Here is a 24938-nt window from a genome sequence, read left to right on the forward strand (position 1 = left end):
ATGCTGATGATGGAGTTTAACCTTCAACTGTCCTCATCATTTTCTGTTGCATGAACTTATTGCAATAGGTTTCCCACTCTGGAAAATGTGTGTAAGTGGAGATGGACAATAGTCACTTGATTTGTCATGTTTCACCCATGATTAAATAAGTTGATTTGTCAGAGTGCGAGTGCTTTACACTCCTTTGTAACCAGTCATTTTAATTAAAAACAGTGTAGAAATAGGAAACACTCAGACCAGCTTGACTATTGTACACATTAATGATGCACATTTAACTATGATGTAGGCTAATTTCCTGTGATCACAGCAAAACATATACAGCATCTTACCTGTCAAAACTTGAGGGCGATACTTTATTTCTACTGTGCTCTAGCAAAGACCAGGTCCCTACCATGAAGCGGTTACAACTTCTGAACTAGGACCAATTGCAAACCTTGCCTAGTCAGAGTCTTGACCTCCTCAATAACACAAGCTATAGGCTTCCCGCAGATAATTCCTAGAGCAGAGCTTTTTAGAAACATCCACTCATCAGAATATGAAGCTTAAATCTTACACTGCATTATCCATGCAATTCTGGTTAATTTATCAGCAGAGCGGAAAAGCACTCTGCTTTGAAGATGGTAGAAGCCTAAATCTTAAAGAAGCAGTGAAGTTTTTTTTAAACTGCGAATGAAAATACTTTGCGAGCTGTCATTAATGCAGAGCTGAGGCTTCTTCTGTGTTTTGGTGCTATACCAGTGTCTTGACCTTTGTATAGGTATAGCTTTCTAATGCGGGGGAAGAGGAGAAATGGTCTGAAATACTTGATCTAGAATGTCATAAAATGGGAGAATAAGGGATCTGGTTAACTTTTAGACTAGCTGCAGTAGCCTGTTATATGGTTCCAATTGTATATTTAGTGTCACAGTGCTGATTAGAAATGGAATCTAATTTAATATACACTAGGCATAAGAACTGCATGTTAACTGAGGAGTTAACAAATGTTAACTTGGTGCTTAATTTTAACAAGTGAAGGGGCTATCCTTTCTGTTTTCTTCCAACTAAATCACCTTTATGGTGTTAAAGCGAATGATTAATCTTAATTGAACATCCAACTGCCAAGAAACAAATGACATCCGGGTTCCTAACATTAAGGGTAATTGAAACTTGCCAAATAAACACTGATTTTTTTTTTTTTTAAACTGGTAGGTGCATGCTTCACTTTAGTTTCACCACACTCAGTATTTTATCATCTAAGCTAATTGAACAAGCCCTGCCTCACTGTGGAAGTGACCAAGTGCCTTCAGCTCCTAGCAGACAGGAAGTAGATGTGTTGTGTTTAAACTTCAGTAAAACTCAGAGGTCCCCAAATGCTTTCTCCCTGAAAACGACCCAGGAAAGGTTCTGCACCTGCAGCTGTCATTTCAGTACGTAGACTTTTTAGGTCAGTGAGGAAGGTTTTGTTTTATACATCCTAGAGTAGGCTATGGGGGAGGTAAATTTTTCTTTCAACAAAAAAAAAAAAAGCTAGCAAAGCTTGTTCCTAGACTCATCTGTTTGGTTTTATGCCTCTAGACTCGGGACCATATTTTCAAAGGTCTCTGGCCTTTAAAGCCCAGATCCTCAAATATATTTAGGCTCCTAACTTGAATCGATTTTTTTTTCACTGGAAGTTAGGCACTTAAATGCCTTTGAAAATCTGGCTTATATCTTACCAACCTCATTAATGGCTTGAATCTGACTGTAATTTTCATTTCAGTGTATTACATAGCCCATTTAGTTCTAAACACTCCAGCTAGCATTATACAGCATTGGGTCCTAAACCCCCATTTTCTCCAGCTGATGTATGTGTAGATAAATACCCAAACCAGGAGTTACAGGAGTCTTAGGTAGCATTCTTATGTATGTATACACTATCTCTGCCTGAGCAAGCATCTCTAATGTATATGGTCATGTTTGAGATCCAGTATGTGATACAGTTAAGTATGAAAATAGCCCATGCTCAATGAATAGCAGCATATTAAGGGCTTAATCCTATCCTCGTTTATACCTTCTGCAATACCTGTGTGCGTAGACACAGTCCTAGATGGTGCTGAGCACCATCACCTTATCTTGAGGATCAGGCACTAACTAATGGCACAAGGCGCTTACAGACATAAGTGAAGGCAAATGCCCATGTTACTGGAAAGGGTTTCTCTCTCCCATACACAACTCCCATGGACTTTGTGGTACATAGGAGAGATTAGACCCTGAGAAAGCACAAGGTCTCTGAGTTGGGTGTGGGGTGGGAGGAAGGGCAGATAGGTTAGTCATTACATAAATTCTTCTAATCTAGAAATTAAAAATAAATGAATTAGGGGTTCTCTGCTGTAATAGACGCTCTCATTAATTTGTAGATAAACTTCATTTTGCCAGGAGAAGGTAATGTATTACATGTACATGAAAATATTATCCAGACTTCATTTGGTAAGGCTATACTATTACTGTCAAATAGTAAAATATCTCAGTGACAACTAGACACTTTCTCTCTCATGGTACGTATAAAGCTGCTACTGTTAATTAGTGCTGATTTAATTAAATGAATTCCAGCATGCATCAGTTTCTTTTGTTTTTAACTCAATGACTTCAAATTTAATCCCATCCCTTTAAAAAACATCTTAGAACAATCTTTAATTTGTTTGGCTAATGAAACTTGCTTGCTAGATGGACACTCAAACACAAAATAGATCTTACATCCAGTGTCAGTAGTGTTTTGGTAAGTTGCATTCCATAAAAATAAAAAATTTCTTTATGCATTAAATAGATACCAAGTGTATTAATAACTTGGTTTGACATCTGTTAAGATACGCATTACCAAATGTTAAATTATGAAGAATAAGTAGTGGTACATATACCAAAAATAAACATTCTTCACGGAAAATGTTTAAGTCCCATACAAAGGATTGACCATTTCAGTACTAGTTACTCTGAAATTTTAGCATTCGTGGAAGAAAACAATCCAGGCCTGTTTCTAGAGATAAATGCCTGAACAATTTGCTGCAGTACAAGTTTTATTTATATAAAAATTAACAAGACTTGTGCATTTTTAAAGTGTAATGACATTCAATCTTTAAAAGCAGACTATAGCAAAATAAAAAGGCCCAGGATTAAAAATAGATAACTGTTTCCCTCTGTAAATGTTTTGCTGTTTACATTAAGCAACAAGCTTTTGCCATTAAAATATTCTAAATATTTACCCTTAATGGAATAAGCATCCTCTTAAATATATTTCTGAAGGAAAGAGACCTGTGTAATTCTGAACTTGGCAATGCTAGAGAATCTCCTCTTTTAAAAGTTCTCTACATCTCATTGTGTTGAGATCACATTAAATTTCCCCAGTAGAGCAAAACAAGAAGTGCAAAAACAGTGGTTCAGCTTTGCTTTAACTTAGTAGCCAGTAGGTATTTTAACATACAGCTCACCTTGTAAAATATCAAGACAAATTACAATCTCGCACTACAAAGCAGTCAGAGGTGCGAGCAGACAGTGTTACGTGGACAGCATATACGTTTAACTAGCTCTATCCTTGGGTTTGGGAGAAGTGCACTAGAAACTGAATCAGAATATTGAAAAATAATTAACTCCGTGAAAAGTCAGACAGGCTTACTGAATCGCGAAAGGATTAGTTAGTAAGACATACTAAAGTGAATATTCCTTGCTGAAAAATAGATCTGCTTTTATTTTTTAAAGAGCTAGACTTTGTAACCCTGATGTGGTATCTTAACAGTCAGGATGTCATTTGAAACAGTCGTTTTTCTCCTGAAGCATACTGTCGCTTTCAATCCAGCCCGGCCAGACAACATTGCGAGATGCCTGCATACATTCCAGCCGAACCAGAAAAGCCGGACAGCTGTAGCTTCTTTAATTCTGACTACAGTAGCTACACCCTTAACCTTAGCTGTCACTGCACAGGAAAACATCAGACACGTCACTGGCTAGAACTGTTCAGCAGGTAGCCACATCAGTTCAGTTTTTAGACCGTGCAGTCGAAGCATTATCATCTTCAGCATCATTGTTTGTTTTGGCTACCACACTCTGCATTTCTCTACAGGGTGCATGGCTGTGCCCTTCTTACAGTGGAACGCTTCAGAGAAAGCTTCAAAGTTTTGCAAGGATCCCATCACCCTAGACAACACAAGGGAGAAAAAGAAGGGTTTATTTGTACTTAGGCAGCGTGCAGAAGACATAGTGCAAGAAAGAACACAAGCATGTCCTTGAGAGAATCAGGGCTGTCGGTCTCAATCACAACTTCATCGTGTTGGGCATATACAATAAGAGATGGTCTCTACCCCAGACGGCTTATGCTGTCTAAGGCTATGATTCTGCAGTCAGCTTCATGCTGGCAGGCTTTTGATCCCGCACAGAGCCAGTGGGTCTGTGGGTGGGTGGATTATTGCAGATCTAGGTATAAGACAAGATGCAATATCCTCAGCGGCACAACTAGTGCTGAGGCCAGTGGGAGCCCAGCCACTGAAACAAACTCCATGAAGTAGAAGGATGGCCCTCAGATGCCTGCAAAGAGCAGCCAGCCAATGTCAAGCACTGCCATGGGGTACAGTCTAGACACAGGTCTTGCTCCGGCAATGAGGACGACATGGGGAGACACTTGTGCCTCCATGGATCCACAATGTAGTCAAAGTGGCTCACAGCAGTACTGGGGCTCTATTTTTTAAGTTACTCTTCCTTACCTCCTTTGCTTACAGGATTCTTCCTCAAATATATACACGTGTACACACCTACACCTCCCCCCTTCCCTTGATCAGTTATACAGACGAGTGAGTTTTTGTTTTAAACCCAGCTTGAAGACAATCCAGTGAAATGATACAATAGAATTATTAGTTCAGGGGGAGAGTCAGACTTTAAAAACAATGCCTGGGGACTCATCGAAGAAGCAATAGCATGAGTTTTCCAGGCTGGTTTATTGCTGCATTGTCTAATCCATGGCATGTTTCTTTGTGCTCTGCTCCTCCATGGCAGGTTCTGGGTGGGATGCAGATAAGAAGCGTACTACTTGTCAGTGTGGCCAAGTTCCCGGGACTCAATAAAGGAGTGGGTTTATTTTCAGGTGTGTGTAAGGTGGTGGAATTCTGGCAGAAATTTGCCTGGAGGGGGTTAATCCAGTTTGATTGTGTTGACTCATTAGCAAGCAGTTGCTAGCTCCATAAAACAGCAGAAGCATGCTCTCTCCTTCTGATACATTGCAGTGATGGGGTGAAATAGGTTATACAGTATTAGCGCAAGTCCTTACGACTCACCTGTATTTCAAAGGGCTGTGAACATCTGTCTTTATAGACTGGCTGGCGTATTCAGGTCTGTAGGAACCACACCATACCTACACAAGGAAGAGGATTAAAAACTCGTGGCTCAATAGAGGGTTAATTTAGCAGGCCAAGATGTGGAGGTGAGTGCAGCTCCATTGATTTCGATGGAGTTGCAACTGCTGAAATCCTGCCCTCATTGAAGTTAGTAGGAGTTTTGCCATTGACTTCAATGAAGCCAGGATTTCACCCATGATGTCAAGTCCTTGAGAGGTCCCAGAGATGTTAACACCATGGATTGTCCTCTAGAAACCACCTGTTATTGGGAGTCAGTTGTCTCCAAAGACCCATCTTCCCCCAAGTGTCAATCATGCCCTTTTTGTGAAGGTGTTCAAAACAGTTTTACCCTACCTATGCTAATAGTTAAACAATCTTCAGCGTTGGGTCAGAGGACCCTTTGTTGACAAGCCCTGTCCATAGGAGGGTGTTTCCTAAGGTTGGTGAGGATCAAGAGCATTCGGACACATTCTTTGTCCATAAGCTTCAACATGTTATAATCCAGTTTATATTTTCATGCAACTCTGAGCAAAAGCCAGTGTGTTCCTACCTGGGCAAAGTTCAGAAAGAAAAGTTGTTTGTGGGTCAGGTCAAGTCCTGGTAACTGTGGCTCCTTCCCTTCACGTTCCAACCATTTTAAATAGGCCTATAAATGATCACAAGTTCATTTAGCAAGAGGCCTCCCCAGTCAGACATGATGGCTACTCTCTGAATGTCACTGTTCAGATAGGGTCAATCCAGCCTAAAAATGCGTGGTCCTGCTACCTTTTACCTTGGACACTTTAGTAATTATTTTTATTTGAAAGCAGTGATTTGTATCTATTCTCATAAAGAGCCTTCCATCTTAAAGGGCTGTGTAAACTTTAGATTTATATATAAACACATCGAGATCACTTTGCACATCAGCAGCCACCTCTGGGCTGAAACAGTTTCTGTCGTGTTGCTGCAGACTAACTGTTGAGGAAACAAGAAAAACCTGATGGTTACCAGTTCTGTTCATCCCCTTGGGGGCACCTGGCATGGGCCACTGTCGGAAGACAGGACACTGGGCTCGATGGACTGTGGGTCTGACCCAGTATGGCCGTTCTTATGTTCTTAAAAAATAACTGCAAATGGAACTGCAGGTGGGATTTTAGATCAGCCCTATGTAATTACTTAGCTTTGAATTTGGGCAGCCCACTTGGGTTAACATCTCTAATCTTAAAAAGACTTATCTTTAATTATCATGAACTCTGTTGCGAGTCTCCAAAAAGGTGTAGCACTCTGCTGGACCAGGGATTCACTACACTTTCCACAGCAAACAGGCATGGCAACGTAGGATACATGCTACTGTTCTGAGAAGCCCTGACAAAAATTCATCTGATAATGTAGATGTAGCTCAAAGCAATTAGCTTAGCCTGCACGCGCTTGATTGTGGTTTGAAATACAAGCATAGCAGCAGATTGCCCGGGACTTTTCTGTATGACCATGGAAGGAAAAGGAAAGCAGACAGTTAAATTTCCTCCTCACTTTTGTGTCTCTCTCTTCAGGTAACTGCTCATAAAATAGCAGATAATAACCCTGAACAAAGTTAAATCCATTACCTGTTACTGTTGCATACTAATTGGCCAATTTTCTTTTTTTAGGTCCATTGACATAATGAAGACAATTTAATGTGTCTCATGCCAGTTAAATCTGAACATTTTATTACCATATCCTCTCACTCACATAGATATTCCCAAACAAAAGGCTTTAAAGCTAATGTGAATGGTAGAAATACAAGTTTCATAGCAAAGAATCTCAGACGATCGAACTGTAGGGGCCATTAACTACCACCATGCCACTCTGTTTCCCATATTTCCAATGTGTTCTACAGCAAAGTTAATGTTTAATTTTAAAGGCTTCCTGGATATTCCGAATATTTATCTTTTTGAAAAATCAAGGAATTCAGAGGCAAGGTTACATGAACATCCTTAACTCTGACCCCATATCTCTGCCCACCATCCCTTTAATAGGGATACAGATAGATCATAGTTAACCACAACTTTAGAACTGTTTCATGTCAGTAACTACATTCCACAGTCCCACACTTTCTCTACGTGGAAGGAGCATTCAGACTGGTGAATACAGTACTCATATCTGCAGCCATTGTGTATAGAAGCAGGAGGGGCCCAGATGCAGCAGGTCTCTCTTGTGTCTGGACTGGCACATCTCCCGGCTGTTGCAGGGCAGCGAGTAAGACATACAGCGGGATATCTAGTGTGTATAAAGAAGGTGGACAGGCTAGGCTGAATTGCACCACTGTCAGCAGGATGGGTATCATCTGGAATGTCAAATGTACCTTCTCTTGCTCTGAAAAGAACGCACAGGATTGAGAACACTTCTCTTGGGAAGGGGCAGGCTGCTGTTGATATATATAATATACAGAGTGCTATTTTCATTCTGCTCTAGAGGAGCATGCAAAATAAATAGCAACAAGATAGAGGAAACTTCCATGTGTCACTGTCTTAAAGGTTATAAAACTTGCAAGGGAAATAACAGAGGCAGCTCAGGGGCTGGATTCTACTGTGAATTTGGGTGCAGAGATCGTTCACAGTTATGATGCATATTTCTCTTGATAGTGTTGCAATATTTCTATCAATGCTTTGATGTCTCACCTATCACACCTGACATGTTGCTTTAGTTTCAGGAGGAAAAGTGCAAGAAAAGTAAACTGGGGAGGGGAAGGGGGGGGGAAGGTTGCTGTGCTTTAAAAATCATCATCATCAAATCACGTTGCTAAGAAATGAAAGCTCTGTTGCCATGTGACAGATACCATTTGACAAGCTGATTGAAGTTGAAGCAAGAATCTCAGTCAGAAGGGCTTTGGCGAGAGGCAGGTTCTTTCAAACTTTTCTCTGCCTATTTATTACCACACTTCTTGTTCACCTGAGCTGTTTGCATAGCACCTCTCAGTGGGGTCCTGGTCTGTGGTTCGGGCCTAGGCACTACAGATAATGATAAGGAGGATGGCTGCGGTCACTCTTGATCTTGTGATTGGATCCACATGGGCATTAGGGTGTGCTTGCATAGATCCTATTCAGGGCCTTGGTCATTTGAACAGTGTTATGCAATGGCATTCACTGAATTCCCTATGGCACCGGGCACTTTGCCTTGGTGGGGTATTAAACTTCACCTCTCAGTCCCAGGAGTGATGCCTGTAACTCCCAACACACTCTCCTGAAAATAAACACATTTGGCTCTGACCAATTTCTGGCTTTCATGCAAGAATCGACTCGCAGTACCTTGTAGGCCTGTCGGACTCCTCCATTGTCTGCAATGTTCTCTCCCAGTGTGCTTATTCCACTGACCTATAACACAGCAATTGTTTGTTTACTGTGTGTAACGTCTGCCACTCCAAAAGCATTTCACAAGTTGAAATAGAAACACTATGCTCCCCGCTGATGTGCGGCCACCTCTGGGGTGGGAGCAACACTACACCCTGATGGAGGAGAAAGAGACTGAAAGGGAATAATACCTAATGTCACGGAAGCAGCAGGGTAGAGTGTACAGGGTCTACCAGAATTGGAAGCTGGCTAGGAAAATAACAGCAAAAGGGCTGTTGGGGGGGGGGGAGGGGAAGGTATATTCTCCATCAGCCAGGGGTGGTTCTTGGTGGGACAAGCCCTTTTGTGTATAAGGGGTGGTGGGGCATGTCAATTTGTGCCCTAAGAGCTTGACAGGGTCTTGCAGCAGAAGAAGCTATGAACCCAATTCATTAGGGTCCTGTTGCCTCCTTTACACCCCACTGCCCTGCTAGACTAGCCTTGTACCCTGGGTTAGGAAGCACAATCTCCATAATATTTCCAGGGTACCCCTCACCCTAGCCTGTGCTTACAGAGCACAGCAATCCTCCACTTACGATCTCCAGCCCTGAGGTGGGTTTTTTCTCCCCATATTGGTATAAATGGGGCTTAGGCATCTGCTTTTAAAGGCATGCACCAGGCCTGGGCTCAGAGGGGCGGGGCGGGGGAAATGTGCTGATTGAGCAGAACAGCAGCTTGCTTTCTTTTGCTCTGTTTTTAATTTTCTGCCTTTTCATGAGTTGGGGGGGGGGTTAACAGTTGCCGTATTTAAAGGGGAAACCCTCCTTTTAAAGCAAAACTGGGTATTTGACTTTGGTTTGTTTGCCTGCTCTGCAAAGCATTGTGGGGCCCGGAGGGTTATAAGAAGCTCAGCCCAAAGGCTGCTGAGGCAGTGTAAGATGGGGGTGTGGTTAGGGAAGGCTTCTAGAGCTAGGATTGACTTTGTTTGTCAGGACCTGGAACTTTTCTCTATTAGTGGGTTCTGTTCATTCACTGTTTCTGTGTTCGATTACTAAAACTACCTTAGACCTGAATGCCTTTAGAGATATCTTCTGAACAGATTTTGGGAAGATGAAAAAATATTCTACTTATTCCTCTGTTCTACCACTCTCTTTAAACTTGCCTGATCCTTTTTAAATCCCCCTGATCAAATTATAAATGAAGAAACAAAACTAATGAACTCCTCCAACTGGGGAAGTAGGAATCAAGCTTTTCTTGTTATCAAGAAGGAATTTGTGTCTTCTCTCTGTTTCCCTAATTCTCTGGGCTGGTTTAGCTCTGGTAGCTTTGGAAGAAAATAAGAAATAAAGTTAAGACTGGGGTGGTTTTACCTCTAGAGACCCTGCTTCAAACCCTAGATTGTAGCATTTGGATCAAGTGCTTGAGACTCTATTGCTATCAAACTAGCTGCTTTCCAATCTGCTAAATTAATTCATAAAGGCATCCTACCCACCCTCTATCCTGCGGAGTGTACTCACGTTCTGCCCTCCAGCCAGCTCCCATGTATAATTTCCATACTGATAAACCATGCAGCGTGACTGGTCTTTGAAATGCATAGCTGAGAAATTGCTCCACCAATCAAACATATTTCCATCTTTGTCAAAATTTCTTCCTGTTGATGAAAGCAAAGAATGGCAGAGAGACTGTTTCAGAGTAAAATGATCTATGTGTCCAGAGACCCTGACTGATTGCCAGCTTTAAATATTGGCACACAGTTCCTATAGGTACATTTAGCAGTCTAACCAGAGCAACTTCTAAACATGTTTCCTTTCCCTAGTACCCTTGTCTCCCGCCTGCCTCCCTTCTGAGTATTTGTTACACCCACTTGTATCTTCTCTATTTTGAGCATCAGCTCTTGGGGCTAGAGACTATCTCTTACTGTGCGAATGCCCAATACCCAGCACAATACGGCTGTGATCCTCTTATGCACGTCTGTGAAACAAATAATACTATACCTAATTAGCCACTAAATCCTCGCAACCCAACTGCAAATACAGAAAGTGCTCTCTGCAATTGACAGATGAGGAACCTGAGGGTCAAAGTGACTTTGCCAAAGCCATAGAGGGAGCAAACCAAGACCAAGATTCTGGTTTCTCTGTTCCTAATCCTGTTGCTCAGAGCACACCTCTTGCTCTGTATGGATCTGTATCCAGACAGCTACAGCAAGTGTTTTATGTTTAAATTATATAGGGCCCATAGAGGTAAAAGCCACATTCAATAAAGCCAATGTGTAAAGAGTTATTGATTATGAAAAAAAAAAAGTATCAGAATTGAGTCTCAATGTCCAAAATCATTTTAGGCCCCTGTCAATGATAATGACAAAATCAATTATTTTTAACAAATGGGTTTAAAAATAAAGAGACCCCTAGGGTCAGGACTCTGTGTGTCCCTGTGCTGCCATGAGAATGCGTTTCACAGATTTCATTTTACTTTGAAAGGCAGCACACAGGCTAGTACTGACAGTGTTTCTGATACTTTACTGCTGTAAAAGTAACAGATTTTCTGGCGTATTGCCATTAATTTAATTAATTTCTTTAAATTCATTACCTTTATTTTCTCTGATCGGTTCAAGGATCATTTACCCCAAATCACACATCTGTAGTGCAGATAGACTATTACCACCCACATCTAGTTTTCTACTGTGTGATCGATGCAATTATAAAAGGAATATTTTGCTTAGATAATTTTTTACCCTCTTCTCACCATTGTCATCAAAACCATGAGTAATTTCATGTCCAATTACCATCCCGATCCCTCCAAAGTTTAGTGCCTGTGGCTGGTGTTTGCTAAAGAAGGGAGGCTGTAGGATTCCAGCAGGAAACACTGCAAAACGAAAGAGAGAGAAAGGTTCAGATAATTCCATCTGTGTGTGCTCTGTAGATGGGTCAGCCTTTGGAAGCGGATCAAGCAGAAAATGTTTCCTCTGTTTATGCCACCTGCTTTATGCATCTTTGTCATAAATATAAAGGGAAGGGTAAACCCCTTTGAAATCCCTCCTGGCCAGGGGAAAGCTCCTCTCACCTGTAAAGGGTTAAGAAGCTAAAGGTAACCTCGCTGGCACCTGACCAAAATGACCAATGAGGAGACAAGATACTTTCAAAAGCTGGGAGGAGGGAGAGAAACAAAGGGTTTGTGTGTCTGTCTGTATGCTGCGCTTGCCAGGGACAGAACAGGAATGGAGTCTTAGAACTTTTAGTAAGTAATCTAGCTAGGTATGTGTTAGATTATGATTTCTTTAAATAGCTGAGAAAAGAATTGTGCTGAATAGAATAACTATTTCTGTCTGTGTATCTTTTTTGTAACTTAAGGTTTTGCCTAGAGGGGTTCTCTATGTTTTTGAATCTAATTACCCTGTAAGATATCTACCATCCTGATTTTACAGGGGGGATTTCTTTATTTCTATTTACTTCTATTTTTTATTAAAAGTCGTCTTGTAAAACACTGAATGCTTTTTCATTGTTCTCAGATCCAAGGGTTTGGGTTTGTGGTCACCTATGCAAATTGGTGAGGCTTTTTATCCAACATTTCCCAGGAAAGGGGGGGTGCAAGTGTTGGGAGGATTGTTCATTGTTCTTAAGATCCAAGGGTCTGGGTCTGTAGTCACCTAGGCAAATTGGTGAGGCTTTTTACCAAACCTTGTCCAGGAAGTGGGGTGCAAGGTTTTGGGAAGTATTTTGGGGGGAAGGACGCGTCCAAACAGCTCTTCCCCAGTAACCAGTATTAGTTTGGTGGTGGTAGCGGCCATTCCAAGGATAACGGGGGTAATATTTTGTACCTTGGGGAAGTTTTGACCTAAGCTGGTAAAGATAAGCTTAGGAGGTTTTTCATGCAGGTCCCCACATCTGTACCCTAGAGTTCAGAGTGGGGGAGGAACCTTGACATGGTGGCAGCGGTGGGATTAACCTGAAATCATTTTGAGATCCAGTTGAGATTTTTTGAACTAGAAATACAGATTTTAAAAAGGAATTTTTAGGAAGTCCAGAAGGCAGCTTTGAAACTGAAAGCAGCTTGGTTTCTCTCTGCTTTGTGGCCAAGCAGAGACAAAAGGGGATTATCTTGTGAATTGCAGGTTTTCTTTGCCTGGAGGCAGGGTACTTAACTCCTGCAGGGAAATTCACAGTCTTCCAACCCAGAGGTTTTTTTTTTTTCTTTTCTTCCTAAAAGTAAATAGGGGGTGTGTGCTCTACCCATTTGCCTGGAGACAAAAGTGGCAGGGTTTTTTTAGGATTTTGATTTTTTTTGTTTTGTTTTACAAGGAGCACAGGTTTGAAAAGAAATTTTTTTTCTTCTTTGGGCTGGGTAAGCAGGTTTCCAAGTAGTTGGAGGTTTTTTGCTTTAATTTGGGCCCAGAGCAGAGACAAGGGAATTGTCTTTTTCTGTAGGCTGACAATCACTATCAGAGAATAGGTATTCTATTCCAGCACAGCAAAATTTTACAGCCAAGTTTTGTTTGTTTATTTCTAAACCTCGGGTGTAAAGTTAGTTAAAAACAGAGAGGTTAGAATGGCCAAATCCTCAGCTCGACTACAGCTGGAATTAGCCAAATTTCAGGCTGAGGAAAAACAAAGGGAACATGAAAGACAGATAGAACTCATGCGGCTGAAGGAGGAGGAGAAGGAAAAAGAGAGGAAGCATGTGGAGGAGATGGAGAGGATAAAGGCCCAGCAGAATATACCAACAAACCCTAGCAATCCTTCTCCAGGTACCACTTCCCATCCCAGAAAGTTCCCCACCTACAAGGCAGGTGATGATACTGAGGCCTTCTTAGAAAACTTCGAAAGGGCCTGCCTTGGGTACAACATCTCTACTGACCAATACATGGTAGAGCTGAGGCCGCAGCTCAGTGGACCCTTAGCTGAGGTGGCAGCTGAAATGCCTAAAGAACACATGAACAAGTATGAACTGTTTAAATCCAAGGCGAGAGTCAGAATGGGGATAACACCCGAGCAGTCTCGTCGGAGGTTCAGAGCCCTAAGGTGGAAACCAGACATGTCATTTACCCGACATGCCTACCACGTTGTAAAACATTGGGATGCCTGGATATCAGGAGCAAGTGTTGAATCTCCAGTAAATTTGCCCTTCCTAATGCAAATGGAACAATTCTTAGAGGGTGTTCCTGAGGAAATAGAAAGATACATCCTAGATGGGAAACCCAAAACTGTAACTGAGGCAGGAGAGATTGGAGCCAGATGGGTGGAGGTGGCAGAGAAGAAGAAAACTGGTCGCAGTTGGAGCGGAGACCAGAAGGGACCACCCCAGACCACACCCTATTACCGGGGGCCGCCCAAAGCCCCACCTACCTCCCAAAGAACCCTCCAGACCCCTTATCGTCCCACCACCCCGTTCTCCAGCAACCCTCCTCGCCCCAGTGACCCGTCAGCTAGACGATGTTTTAAGTGTAACGAGCTGGGGCATGTAAAGGCCAACTGCCCCAAGAACCCCAACAGATTACAGTTCATTGCACCGGAATCACACCAGAGGTCCACAGGCCCAGATACCTCCCAGATACCCTTGGAGCGGAGGGAAACTGTGAGTGTGGGTGGGAAGAAGGTCACCGCGTGGAGGGACACCGGAGCACAAGTGTCAGCTATCCATGCTTCCTTAGTGGACCCCAATTTAATCAACCCAGAGATCCAAGTGACGATTCAACCCTTCAAGTCCAACTCTTTCAATTTGCCTACAGCCAAGTTGCCTGTCCAGTACAAGGGCTGGTCAGGAATGTGGACTTTTGCAGTCTATGATGATTATCCCATCCCCATGCTGTTGGGGGAAGACTTGGCCAATCATGTGAAGCAGGCCAAGAGGGTGGGAATGGTCACCCGCAACCAGGCTAAACAAGCCGTGAGGCCTAGCTCTGTTCCGGAAACTTCTATCAGGACCCAGTCAGAGGTGATGGACCTGGACCCCAGGCCAATGTCTGCAACAGCAGTAGTGGATCCAGTCCCAGAGACCCAGACGGAACCAGTCCCAGAACCGGAACCAGCCGAACAACCAACACCAGACCCCGTGTCAGCACTGAATCCAGTACTTGCAACCTCAACACCAGAGGGCCCCACCGAACCTGAACTGGCAGCAGCCGATAACCCTACACAAGAGGCTCAGCCGGAGCCTGAATCCCAACATAGTGCACCAGCGGAGAGCGGTTCACAGTCAACAGAAACAGCTCCATCCCCTATATCGCTTCCAGAGGGACCAAGCCTAGGTCCACAATCCCATGAGGAACTGATGTCTCCAGCATCAAGGGAACAGTTCCAGACCGAACAGGAAGCAGATGAAAGCCTCCAGAGAGCTTGGACGGCGGCACGGAGCAACCCACCGCCTCTCAGCTCTTCTAATCGATCCAGGTTTGTTGTAGAAAGAGGACTTTTATACAAGGAAACTCTTTCTGGGGGACACCAGGAAGACTGGCATCCTCAGAGACAGTTGGTAGTTCCAACTAAATACCGGGCCAAGCTCTTGAGCTTAGCCCATGATCACCCTAGTGGCCATGCTGGGGTGAACAGGACCAAAGACCGTTTGGGGGGGTCATTCCACTGGGAGGGAATGGGCAAGGATGTTTCTACCTATGTCCAGTCTTGTGAGGTGTGCCAAAGAGTGGGAAAACCCCAAGACCAGGTCAAAGCTCCTCTCCAGCCACTCCCCATCATTGAAGTTCCATTTCAGCGAGTAGCTGTGGATATTCTGGGTCCTTTTCCGAAAAAGACACCCAGAGGAAAGCAGTACATACTGACTTTCATGGATTTTGCCACCCGATGGCCGGAAGCAGTAGCTCTAAGCAACACCAGGGCTAAAAGTGTGTGCCAGGCACTAGCAGACATTTTTGCCAGGGTAGGTTGGCCCTCCGACATCCTCACAGATGCAGGGACTAATTTCCTGGCAGGAACTATGAAAAACCTTTGGGAAGCTCATGGGGTAAATCACTTGGTTGCCACTCCTTACCATCATCAAACAAATGGCATGGTGGAGAAGTTTAATGGAACTTTGGGGGCCATGATACGTAAATTCGTAAATGAGCACTCCAATGATTGGGACCTAGTATTGCAGCAGTTGCTCTTTGCCTACAGAGCTGTACCACATCCCAGTTTAGGGTTTTCCCCATTTGAACTTGTATATGGCCGTGAGGTTAAGGGGCCATTGCAGTTGGTGAAGCAGCAATGGGAGGGATTTACACCTTCTCCAGGAACTAACATTCTGGACTTTGTAACCAACCTACAAAACACCCTCCGAACCTCTTTAGCCCTTGCTAGAGAAAACTTACAGGATGCTCAAAAAGAGCAAAAAGCCTGGTATGATAAACATGCCAGAGAGCGTTCCTTCAAAGTAGGGGACCAGGTCATGGTCTTAAGGGCGCTCCAGGCCCATAAAATGGAAGCATCGTGGGAAGGGCCATTCACGGTCCAGGAGCGCCTGGGAGCTGTTAATTATCTCATAGCTTTCCCCACCTCCAACCGGAAGCCTAAGGTGTACCATATTAATTCTCTAAAGCCCTTTTATTCCAGAGAATTAAAGGTTTGTCAGTTTACAGCCCAGGGAGGAGACGACGCTGAGTGGCCCAAAGGTGTCTACTACGAAGGGAAATGTGCTGGTGGTGTGGAAGAGGTGAACCTCTCCATGACCCTTGGGCGTATGCAGCGACAGCAGATCCAGGAGCTGTGCACTAGCTACGCGCCAACGTTCTCAGCCACCCCAGGACTGACTGAACGGGCATACCACTCCATTGACACAGGTAATGCTCACCCAATTAGGGTCCAACCTTACCGGGTGTCTCCTCAAGCTAAAACTGCTATAGAACGGGAGATCCAGGATATGTTACAGATGGGTGTAATCCGCCCCTCTGAAAGTGCATGGGCATCTCCAGTGGTTCTAGTTCCCAAACCAGATGGGGAAATACGTTTTTGCGTGGACTACCGTAAGCTAAATGCTGTAACTCGCCCAGACAACTATCCCATGCCACGCACAGATGAACTATTAGAGAAACTGGGAAGGGCCCAGTTCATCTCTACCTTGGACTTAACCAAGGGGTACTGGCAGGTACCGCTAGATGAATCTGCCAAGGAAAGGTCAGCCTTCATCACACATCTCGGGCTGTATGAATTTAATGTACTCCCTTTCGGGCTGCGAAATGCACCCGCCACTTTCCAAAGACTTGTAGATGATCTCCTAGCGGGATTAGGAGAATATGCAGTCGCCTACCTTGACGATGTGGCCATATTTTCGGATTCCTGGGCAGACCACCTGGAACATCTACAAAAAGTCCTTGAGCGCATAAGGGAGGCAGGACTAACTGTTAAGGCTAAGAAGTGTCAAATAGGCCTAAACAGAGTGACTTACCTTGGACACCAGGTGGGTCAAGGAACTATCAGCCCCCTACAGGCCAAAGTGGATGCTATCCAAAAGTGGCCTGTCCCAAAGTCAAAGAAACAGGTTCAATCCTTCTTAGGCTTGGCCGGTTATTACAGACGATTTGTACCGCACTACAGCCAAATCGCTGCCCCACTGACAGACCTAACCAAAAAGAAACAGCCAAATGCTGTTCAGTGGACCGGAAAGTGTCAGAAGGCCTTTAACAAGCTTAAAGCGACACTCATGTCTGACCCTGTACTAAGGGCCCCAGACTTTGACAAACCGTTCCTAGTAACCACAGATGCATCCGAGCGTGGTGTGGGAGCAGTTTTAATGCAGAAAGGACCTGATCAAGAATTCCACCCTGTAGTGTTTCTCAGCAAAAAACTGTCTGAGAGGGAAAGCAACTGGTCAGTCACTGAAAAAGAATGTTATGCCATTGTCTACGCTCTGGAAAAGCTACGCCCATATGTTTGGGGACGGCGTTTCCACCTGCAAACCGACCATGCTGCACTAAAGTGGCTTCACACCGTCAAAGAAACTAACAGAAAACTTCTTCGGTGGAGTTTAGCTCTCCAAGATTTTGATTTCGACATCCAACACATCTCAGGAGCTTCTAACAAAGTGGCTGATGCACTCTCCCGTGAAAGTTTCCCAGAATCAACTGGTTAAAATCGTCCTTGAGATGTGGAAAATCTTGTTAGTCTTTATGTACTTGGTAGTATATTTAGAGATGCATGTGTCTTATTAACTCTGTTTTCCTAGAGCTCCAGGAAGAAATCCCAGCCAGTGTTTCACCCTAGCTGAGATTTGGGGGGCGTGTCATAAATATAAAGGGAAGGGTAAACCCCTTTGAAATCCCTCCTGGCCAGGGGAAAGCTCCTCTCACCTGTAAAGGGTTAAGAAGCTAAAGGTAACCTCGCTGGCACCTGACCAAAATGACCAATGAGGAGACAAGATACTTTCAAAAGCTGGGAGGAGGGAGAGAAACAAAGGGTTTGTGTGTCTGTCTGTATGCTGCGCTTGCCAGGGACAGAACAGGAATGGAGTCTTAGAACTTTTAGTAAGTAATCTAGCTAGGTATGTGTTAGATTATGATTTCTTTAAATGGCTGAGAAAAGAATTGTGCTGAATAGAATAACTATTTCTGTCTGTGTATCTTTTTTGTAACTTAAGGTTTTGCCTAGAGGGGGTTCTCTATGTTTTTGAATCTAATTACCCTGTAAGATATCTACCATCCTGATTTTACAGGGGGGATTTCTTTATTTCTATTTACTTCTATTTTTTATTAAAAGTCGTCTTGTAAAACACTGAATGCTTTTTCATTGTTCTCAGATCCAAGGGTTTGGGTTTGTGGTCACCTATGCAAATTGGTGAGGCTTTTTATCCAACATTTCCCAGGAAAGGGGGGGTGCAAGTGTTGGGAGGATTGTTCATTGTTCTTAAGATCCAAGGGTCTGGGTCTGTAGTCACCTAGGCAAATTGGTGAGGCTTTTTACCAAACCTTGTCCAGGAAGTGGGGTGCAAGGTTTTGGGAAGTATTTTGGGGGGAAGGACGCGTCCAAACAGCTCTTCCCCAGTAACCAGTATTAGTTTGGTGGTGGTAGCGGCCATTCCAAGGATAACGGGGGTAATATTTTGTACCTTGGGGAAGTTTTGACCTAAGCTGGTAAAGATAAGCTTAGGAGGTTTTTCATGCAGGTCCCCACATCTGTACCCTAGAGTTCAGAGTGGGGGAGGAACCTTGACAATCTTATAACTCATTGATGATGATCATGTGAATTGAGCTCTGCCTCTCTGACTGTGCAAGGAGTCATTTTTAAATGGTAAATGTAGTAAATCTGTAACTCTAAAATCTCCCATTTGAGAACCCAGCAAAATTTCCCTTCCAGCTCAGCTTTTTAATCTTATATATCTTGTACATTAAAGTGCAGTTGTAATTAGAAAAGAGACTTAGAATTACACAGTAGAATCTCCTTATCTATTCCCTTTTAGGGAATCAAGCAAAGAACTGTTTAGGTTACAAGCTGAAAGATAATTCCACCCCCGACCCCCCAAGCTGACAAGCTGAGCCCGAGCCTGGGATCTGAAGATCAACCTGGCTTTGTCTGCTCCTAATGTCATCACGAGAGCATCAACAGTCCGAACGACAACAGGTCACAGAATGAAACCTATTTTCACACAAATACTCCAAAACTGATTTCATTCTGAAATGTTCAGAATGGCTCCATTTGCAGTAGTCGTCGGTTTTTGCAGGTTGTTTTTTTGGAAAATTTAACAAAAGCAGGTTTTGGGTGAACAAAACAAAACAAAAAATTGCAATAACATCTTTGATACAATGTAGAGAAAATAATGAAAAAAGTCAGATTTTTTTCATGAAATACAAAAAATGTCTACAATTCCAACAAAGGGTTTGCAAAAAAAAAAAATGTTGTTTGAAAAAAGGCTATTTAATATAGACGGCAATACTTCACTAGAAAAAAATTGGTTTTAATCAGAACAGAATTGAAAATCCTTCAAACGATGCAGGAGGCAGAATGGGCCCTCTCCCTGACTCCTGATCCAGTTATATTGAATTTGATGGGGCTGGCACAGAGGTAGTTAAAATGTTGTATTTGTCATTAAAGGCAGCAGATCTGACTCAAAGACACACCAAGCACCCTGGGTTAGGGTTACATGTGAATATTGGCTCATCTGTACATTTTTTCCTCTTTGCTGTCCCAATGAACTATGTTCAGTTTGCATCATGGAGTCATTTTATGGGGAAGCTAATGGATATTTTATTGCTTTAGTTTTGTTAACAGAAAGCTTAACCACCATATGCGGCCTACAAATAACACTGAGGCTTAATATTTAAGGCGTACGCCACAGGAATTACTACTGTGTATCAACTGTACTTCGGATGACAGCCTTGGAAAGAATAGCTCTTGCCTCCTACACACAAAAGCCTAATATATCGGCAGTGGGGTTTATTCTTCCTTCCAAGCATCGAAGAGGAGACATGTGTGACCTTCGAGAAGGAATAAATGCTGCAAATGGGTCATTCTAATGGGTCATTCTAGAATGGGTCATTCTAATACGATGCCTTCTAATAAGTGAAAAATGTGGTAAAAAAAACACATAGCAAAAATGTGTGTAGGGAGATGCAAAGCCCTTTGTCTGTAAAGAAGGATCATTGTGTACCCAGACCATTCACTAGGAGAAGAAAGGCAACCAGTTCCCACTAAGACAGGAGCAGAAATTTTAACACTATGAAAAATCAAACCAGAACTCAGTAGGTACATTTGCTCTGGACCCTAGATACAATGAGCCTTGGTTTTATTGGCCAGGGAGTGTGTGGAAGGGGGGAAGCAAGAGTATTTGCAGGAGGAGCTGGTACTTCTTAGCATCTCATATGGGCCCAATCCAATGAAGGATGTTTTAGTCACAGCTTTTACAGATCTGGAAGCCCTCACGAGTCTGACGTCTCATGAGCTGAGGCAAGTTTGTTCCGTCTTGTGTGTCTCCCATAAAAATAATTTCAGTGCCATCTGCACAAACAGCAAAGCTGGGAGCATCGCTTAAGTTTCCCAGGCATGCGGAGACATTAAACAGCCTCAAATACATGGTGAGTGCTCACTTCTCCCTGAAGTTGGCACTCGCTTGGTGGCTGTTCCTTTCTCGGTTGTCAAACACAAGGCTATTTCAATGAAGGAATGTAAACAACTCTGCCAAGTTGAAGTGAGTTGAATATTCATCAGCAAAACAAAGGCTCGAGCAGAACAGCCCATCCACCTCGCACTAGGGGTGCTACAAATGTTCAGTCTGGGCAGCATATGGGCAACCACCTGGCACCCCTAACATGCCCTGCTTCGCGCACCCACACATTATTCTGATCAGTCAAAATGGTTTGAAACTTACCTATCTGATTTTGGTTGGGGGAATAGAATGCGTTGACCACGGCAGCACCAATGATCCATCTAGAAAGAATAATACGTAAAGATATAGTCATTTTTATAAGCATTCTCTTTATTGAGTTAATCTCCTTCAGAAAGCACTGGTTGCATATAAAATGGGAGGGGTGGAAGAGAAGAAAGCAATTGGGAATGGTTCAGCAAAGACACTCAAACTGGAAAATGATAATGCTCTTTTGTTTATATGACAACGTTCAGCCTAAAGGATCCCAGGTGTCATTTTGCTCGCTATTGCTAAGCAGCCACCTCTGGGGTGGAATGTGGTAGTTGTTTAACAGTTCATAATACTGCAATTTAACAGTTTAAGACAGGAAATGAAGAATACAACATCTAAATAAAAATGCAGAGGGGAAGTTTAGGGCAGCAGAATGCATTTACCTACACTGAAAACTGGGACAAAGTTTGTCTATTGAAAATGTTTAATTAGAATAGAGAGTAAGTCATTACAAATGTAGAACCAGGTATGTACTACCATCTATATTATGAAACCAATTTTTCATAGTGAGTACTAATTTTGATAAGTAATTCCTGTTTGAAGTATTTTAGAGTGATTTTGGAATAGCTCCCAGTCCCTCCTCAGTCTATATAATGAATGGCTACATCACAATATGGTTTCATAGCATCTCCCAGAGAGACCTCACTAAGTCATGACTAGCCAGGAGACTTGGAATAACAAACCTTCCCTTTTACTCTACAAAGGGACACTTCCAGGATGTGAACATAGGCATTCCGTCTGACTGTGATAAGTAGTTGATACGATGCTGAATAAGATATTAGTTATAAAATCTTCTTCAATTTGGGTCTTTAAACAATGAACTGTTAGGGTCTTTAAACAATGAACTGTTAACAATCTAAACTGATAAATGGTTTTATGGCTTATTGGGAAAATCTTCCAAGCCTGCAAGGGGACTTCACTGGAAGTCTACAAATCATACACGAAAAATGAAAGACATAACTCCACACACTACCAAATTACCACACAAAGAAGGCCTGAACCAAAGCTCATTAAGTCAGTGAAAAAAAGCTCCCTTCAAGTCCAATGGGCTTTTGATCAAATGATATGACTTTTCCATTGCTTAATACAGCCCATTTCCCAAAATACCAACCTATGAGTGATAGATACTGTAACCAACACAGGTTTTAGTAGGTATATTCTGCATATTAGTTGAAAAGAAAATGGCTGCAGTGCAAGGCACTGACATCAGGGCACTTTATTCCACATCTTAATCTGAACCGAATGGCTTTTGGCTGCACTATTCTAACACAAAGTCCTTAAAATCATTGTTTATGAAAAGATCATGATTTTAGGCTTGAGCCTGCTTCCTTGGAAGTTTACAGCCAAATTTCCACTGGCTTCAATAGAAGCAAGATCCTAGACCAAATCTTTAACAGCATATTTTGTAAAAAGAAAAGGAGTACTTGTGGCACCTTAGAGACTAACCAATTTATTAGAGCATAAGCTTTCGTGAGGAAGTGAGCTGTAGCTCACGAAAGCTTATGCTCTAATAAAATGGTTAGTCTCTAAGGTGCCACAAGTCCTCCTTTTCTTTTTGCGAATACAGACTAACACGGCTGTTACTCTGAAACCTAGCATATTTTGTGTTATATAAATAGAGGTGTTAATCAAATGCATTTTGGAGTTGCTTCTATCTGTCCTGGGAACATCCTCCTGCAGCATGGAGGCCTACTAGCACGCAAACAACCAATCAGTTGTTGGCTTTTTTGCTGCTGCCCGTAACCAGCAAAACCACTCATGCTGAAGGCTAATGTTACGGGATGACGCTCCTTACTCAACAGCAGCTTGCCTTGCCACCTGTAATGGATTTGGAGCTGCCTGTAACAGTTTATGAATGCTGTATGTTTTCTGTGTGTCTAATAGTTGTGAGGGCGGTTTACTCAATGCACGTATTGAATAGCAGGATGGTAAGGAAATGCACACCCAAAGCAGGGGCGAGGAGGAACCAGATATACCCTTCCCAGCAAATGCTTGGGAAATAATGCCTGGGCCATTCCCTTGGACGCTCTGGCTCTGTCCCACTGCGGCCCTCACCAGACTGGTTTTGGGCAGCCAGGAGCTGACAGAACAAAGACTGTGGGCTGGATTCCTAGACAGGCCCTCAAGGACAAGGAGGGAGAGCTGGGGGACCAAGGGGGAAGTTAGACCTACTGGGGTCCCCAAGAAGAGGATGGTTAGACTCTAGCTACACGTGTGTGGGCCTTTTACTGTTTTAAAATCCTTTTCTCTTATGTTATGCTTTGTTCTTGTCATCAAATAAACAATGCACCTGTTTTAAGGAAGGTTGTTTTGGGCCCCTGTATTCACAGCTGGTTCTAAGCTCTCAAAGGAGAGAATTGCAGGTACACGAACCCAGTGGTCTTGCAGGGGAAGCAGTCAATACACTGGAATGCTTGAGCTCGGGACCCAGTGCAAGAAGGGGGGAATTGTTGGACTCCACCTCAGAGAGGTAAAGGCCTGAGGCCTGACACTTGACAGGGTGGACTCAGAGAGGCCAGAGAAGGGCTTAGAGGTGCAGCTAGCCCTGTAGCCATGACACTGATTTCATAAAAATTACATTCTCAGCCTATTACATTCATATTTCTAATAGTCGGGGTGAAAATGCTGATATTTAATTGCTTCATCCCCCATAGCAATAAATTATCTTAATTAAAGATGGGTTTGAGCTTAAAAGTTCAGTTCTGGATCCAGATCTAAACATTTACAAAGCCCAGATGGGTTGGGAACTGGAGTTTGAAAGGCTATTTTAAGCCACGTTATTTATCTCCTTTCAGTTATTCACTTTCCAAGATGCAACCTGGCCCCTCCTCACTGCTCCCCTGCCAGGAAGATCAGTCACAGTGTTTGTGATAAGTCAGTCCCTGGTAATATAATAGTGTGTAAAGTGGTTCTGTGAAGGATTAAACTGAGATTCCAAAAGGTCTGAATGACCCCATGTAGCCACTCTTACGTACATTACCAGTAGGGGCAGACAAAGAGCTATTTGTTCAATTCTCACAGATGCCCCGTTCTTAGACAACCACAAACAAAAGTATTCTTAATGATCTGAAATGAGTGGAGAAGGGCAGCACCACCACTGTAGCGCCAGGGTGGTCCCGAACCATTATGCCAGGATTTAGGGTGCTTATACAGCCATGCAGTCTGGACACTCACGTGTCTTGGTCAACTCTCTCTCGAAGTTTTTTCAAGCTCTTCTGGGCTCCAGCCCTCAGGTTTTCCAGGCTGTTTTCAAAATACTTGTGCTCACTGAAGTTTAACTGAACAAATACAAATCCCAGCATATTATCAAGTTTCTTTTAATGGAGAATTTCCTTTAATCACCTTTAACATAGGATGTTGCTATGAAATATTTGTCCTGTAGTTATGCATCATATAGAAACAGATGGCCAGTTCTTTCTTAAATAGGGAGGTGTTTGGGGGCAAGGACTGGGTCTTTGAATGTGTTATACAGAATCTAGCACAATGGGGCCTTGGGCATTTAACATTGTAAATAGCAATGCAATATGTTAACGCTTTTGTATTAACCCTGTTCAGGTACATGTCGCATACTTACATTTGCATATTCCTGATCCAGCTTTTCATTCTGATCTTCCAAAATGTAGTCTGGGTAGCCAATTTGTTCCTTAATTGCCATTGCCTACAAGAAAAGAAAGCCCACAATGATCTCACAATAGTCAAAAAAAATCTGGATCGCTGCAGACAATGGATCAAATTCATTGCTGGTGTTGGTCCATTAGTTTCAGTGGAGTTACACCCTGGGTGAATTCAGCCTAGTCAATATTCATATGATGAGTCAACAAAGAGTGTATTTGATGTAAATATTGAGAATGTGTGCAAGAGTGGTTCAGGGGTGATGGCCTTGGGTACAAGCATTTGGTGCACTTATATAGGGCTTCCTGAATTCAGAGGAAAGTGATGTCAGTGGGGACTGGAGTGGGATTCACTCATCATTTTAACGTTGAATCTCCAT

At 43.0% G+C, this 24938-nt stretch overlaps 1 protein-coding gene across 5 annotated transcripts in view; it reads right to left on the reverse strand.

Annotated features, from left to right (window-relative positions):
* Nucleotides 1-3063: 3063 nt before the first annotated feature.
* Nucleotides 3064-24938, reverse strand: part of MMEL1 (membrane metalloendopeptidase like 1) — a 67868-nt gene continuing 45993 nt past the window's right edge. For 4 of the 5 annotated variants that reach the window (XM_073316630.1, XM_073316631.2, XM_078849311.1 and 1 more), the window contains 9 exons: nucleotides 24522-24605; nucleotides 24122-24225; nucleotides 20900-20958; nucleotides 11360-11479; nucleotides 10135-10268; nucleotides 8597-8662; nucleotides 5884-5979; nucleotides 5274-5350; nucleotides 3064-4143 (listed from right to left, as the gene is read on the reverse strand). In XM_073316630.1, coding sequence (XP_073172731.1) covers nucleotides 4044-4143; nucleotides 5274-5350; nucleotides 5884-5979; nucleotides 8597-8662; nucleotides 10135-10268; nucleotides 11360-11479; nucleotides 20900-20958; nucleotides 24122-24225; nucleotides 24522-24605 — 840 coding nt within the window. In that variant the 3' untranslated portion in view covers nucleotides 3064-4043. The remainder of the gene's footprint in view (nucleotides 4144-5273; nucleotides 5351-5883; nucleotides 5980-8596; nucleotides 8663-10134; nucleotides 10269-11359; nucleotides 11480-20899; nucleotides 20959-24121; nucleotides 24226-24521; nucleotides 24606-24938) is intronic. The other variant, XM_078849313.1, reaches the window with a different exon arrangement.

Source organism: Lepidochelys kempii, chromosome 18 (assembly GCF_965140285.1).
Source record: "Lepidochelys kempii isolate rLepKem1 chromosome 18, rLepKem1.hap1, whole genome shotgun sequence".
Classification (NCBI taxonomy): Eukaryota; Metazoa; Chordata; order Testudines; family Cheloniidae; genus Lepidochelys; species Lepidochelys kempii.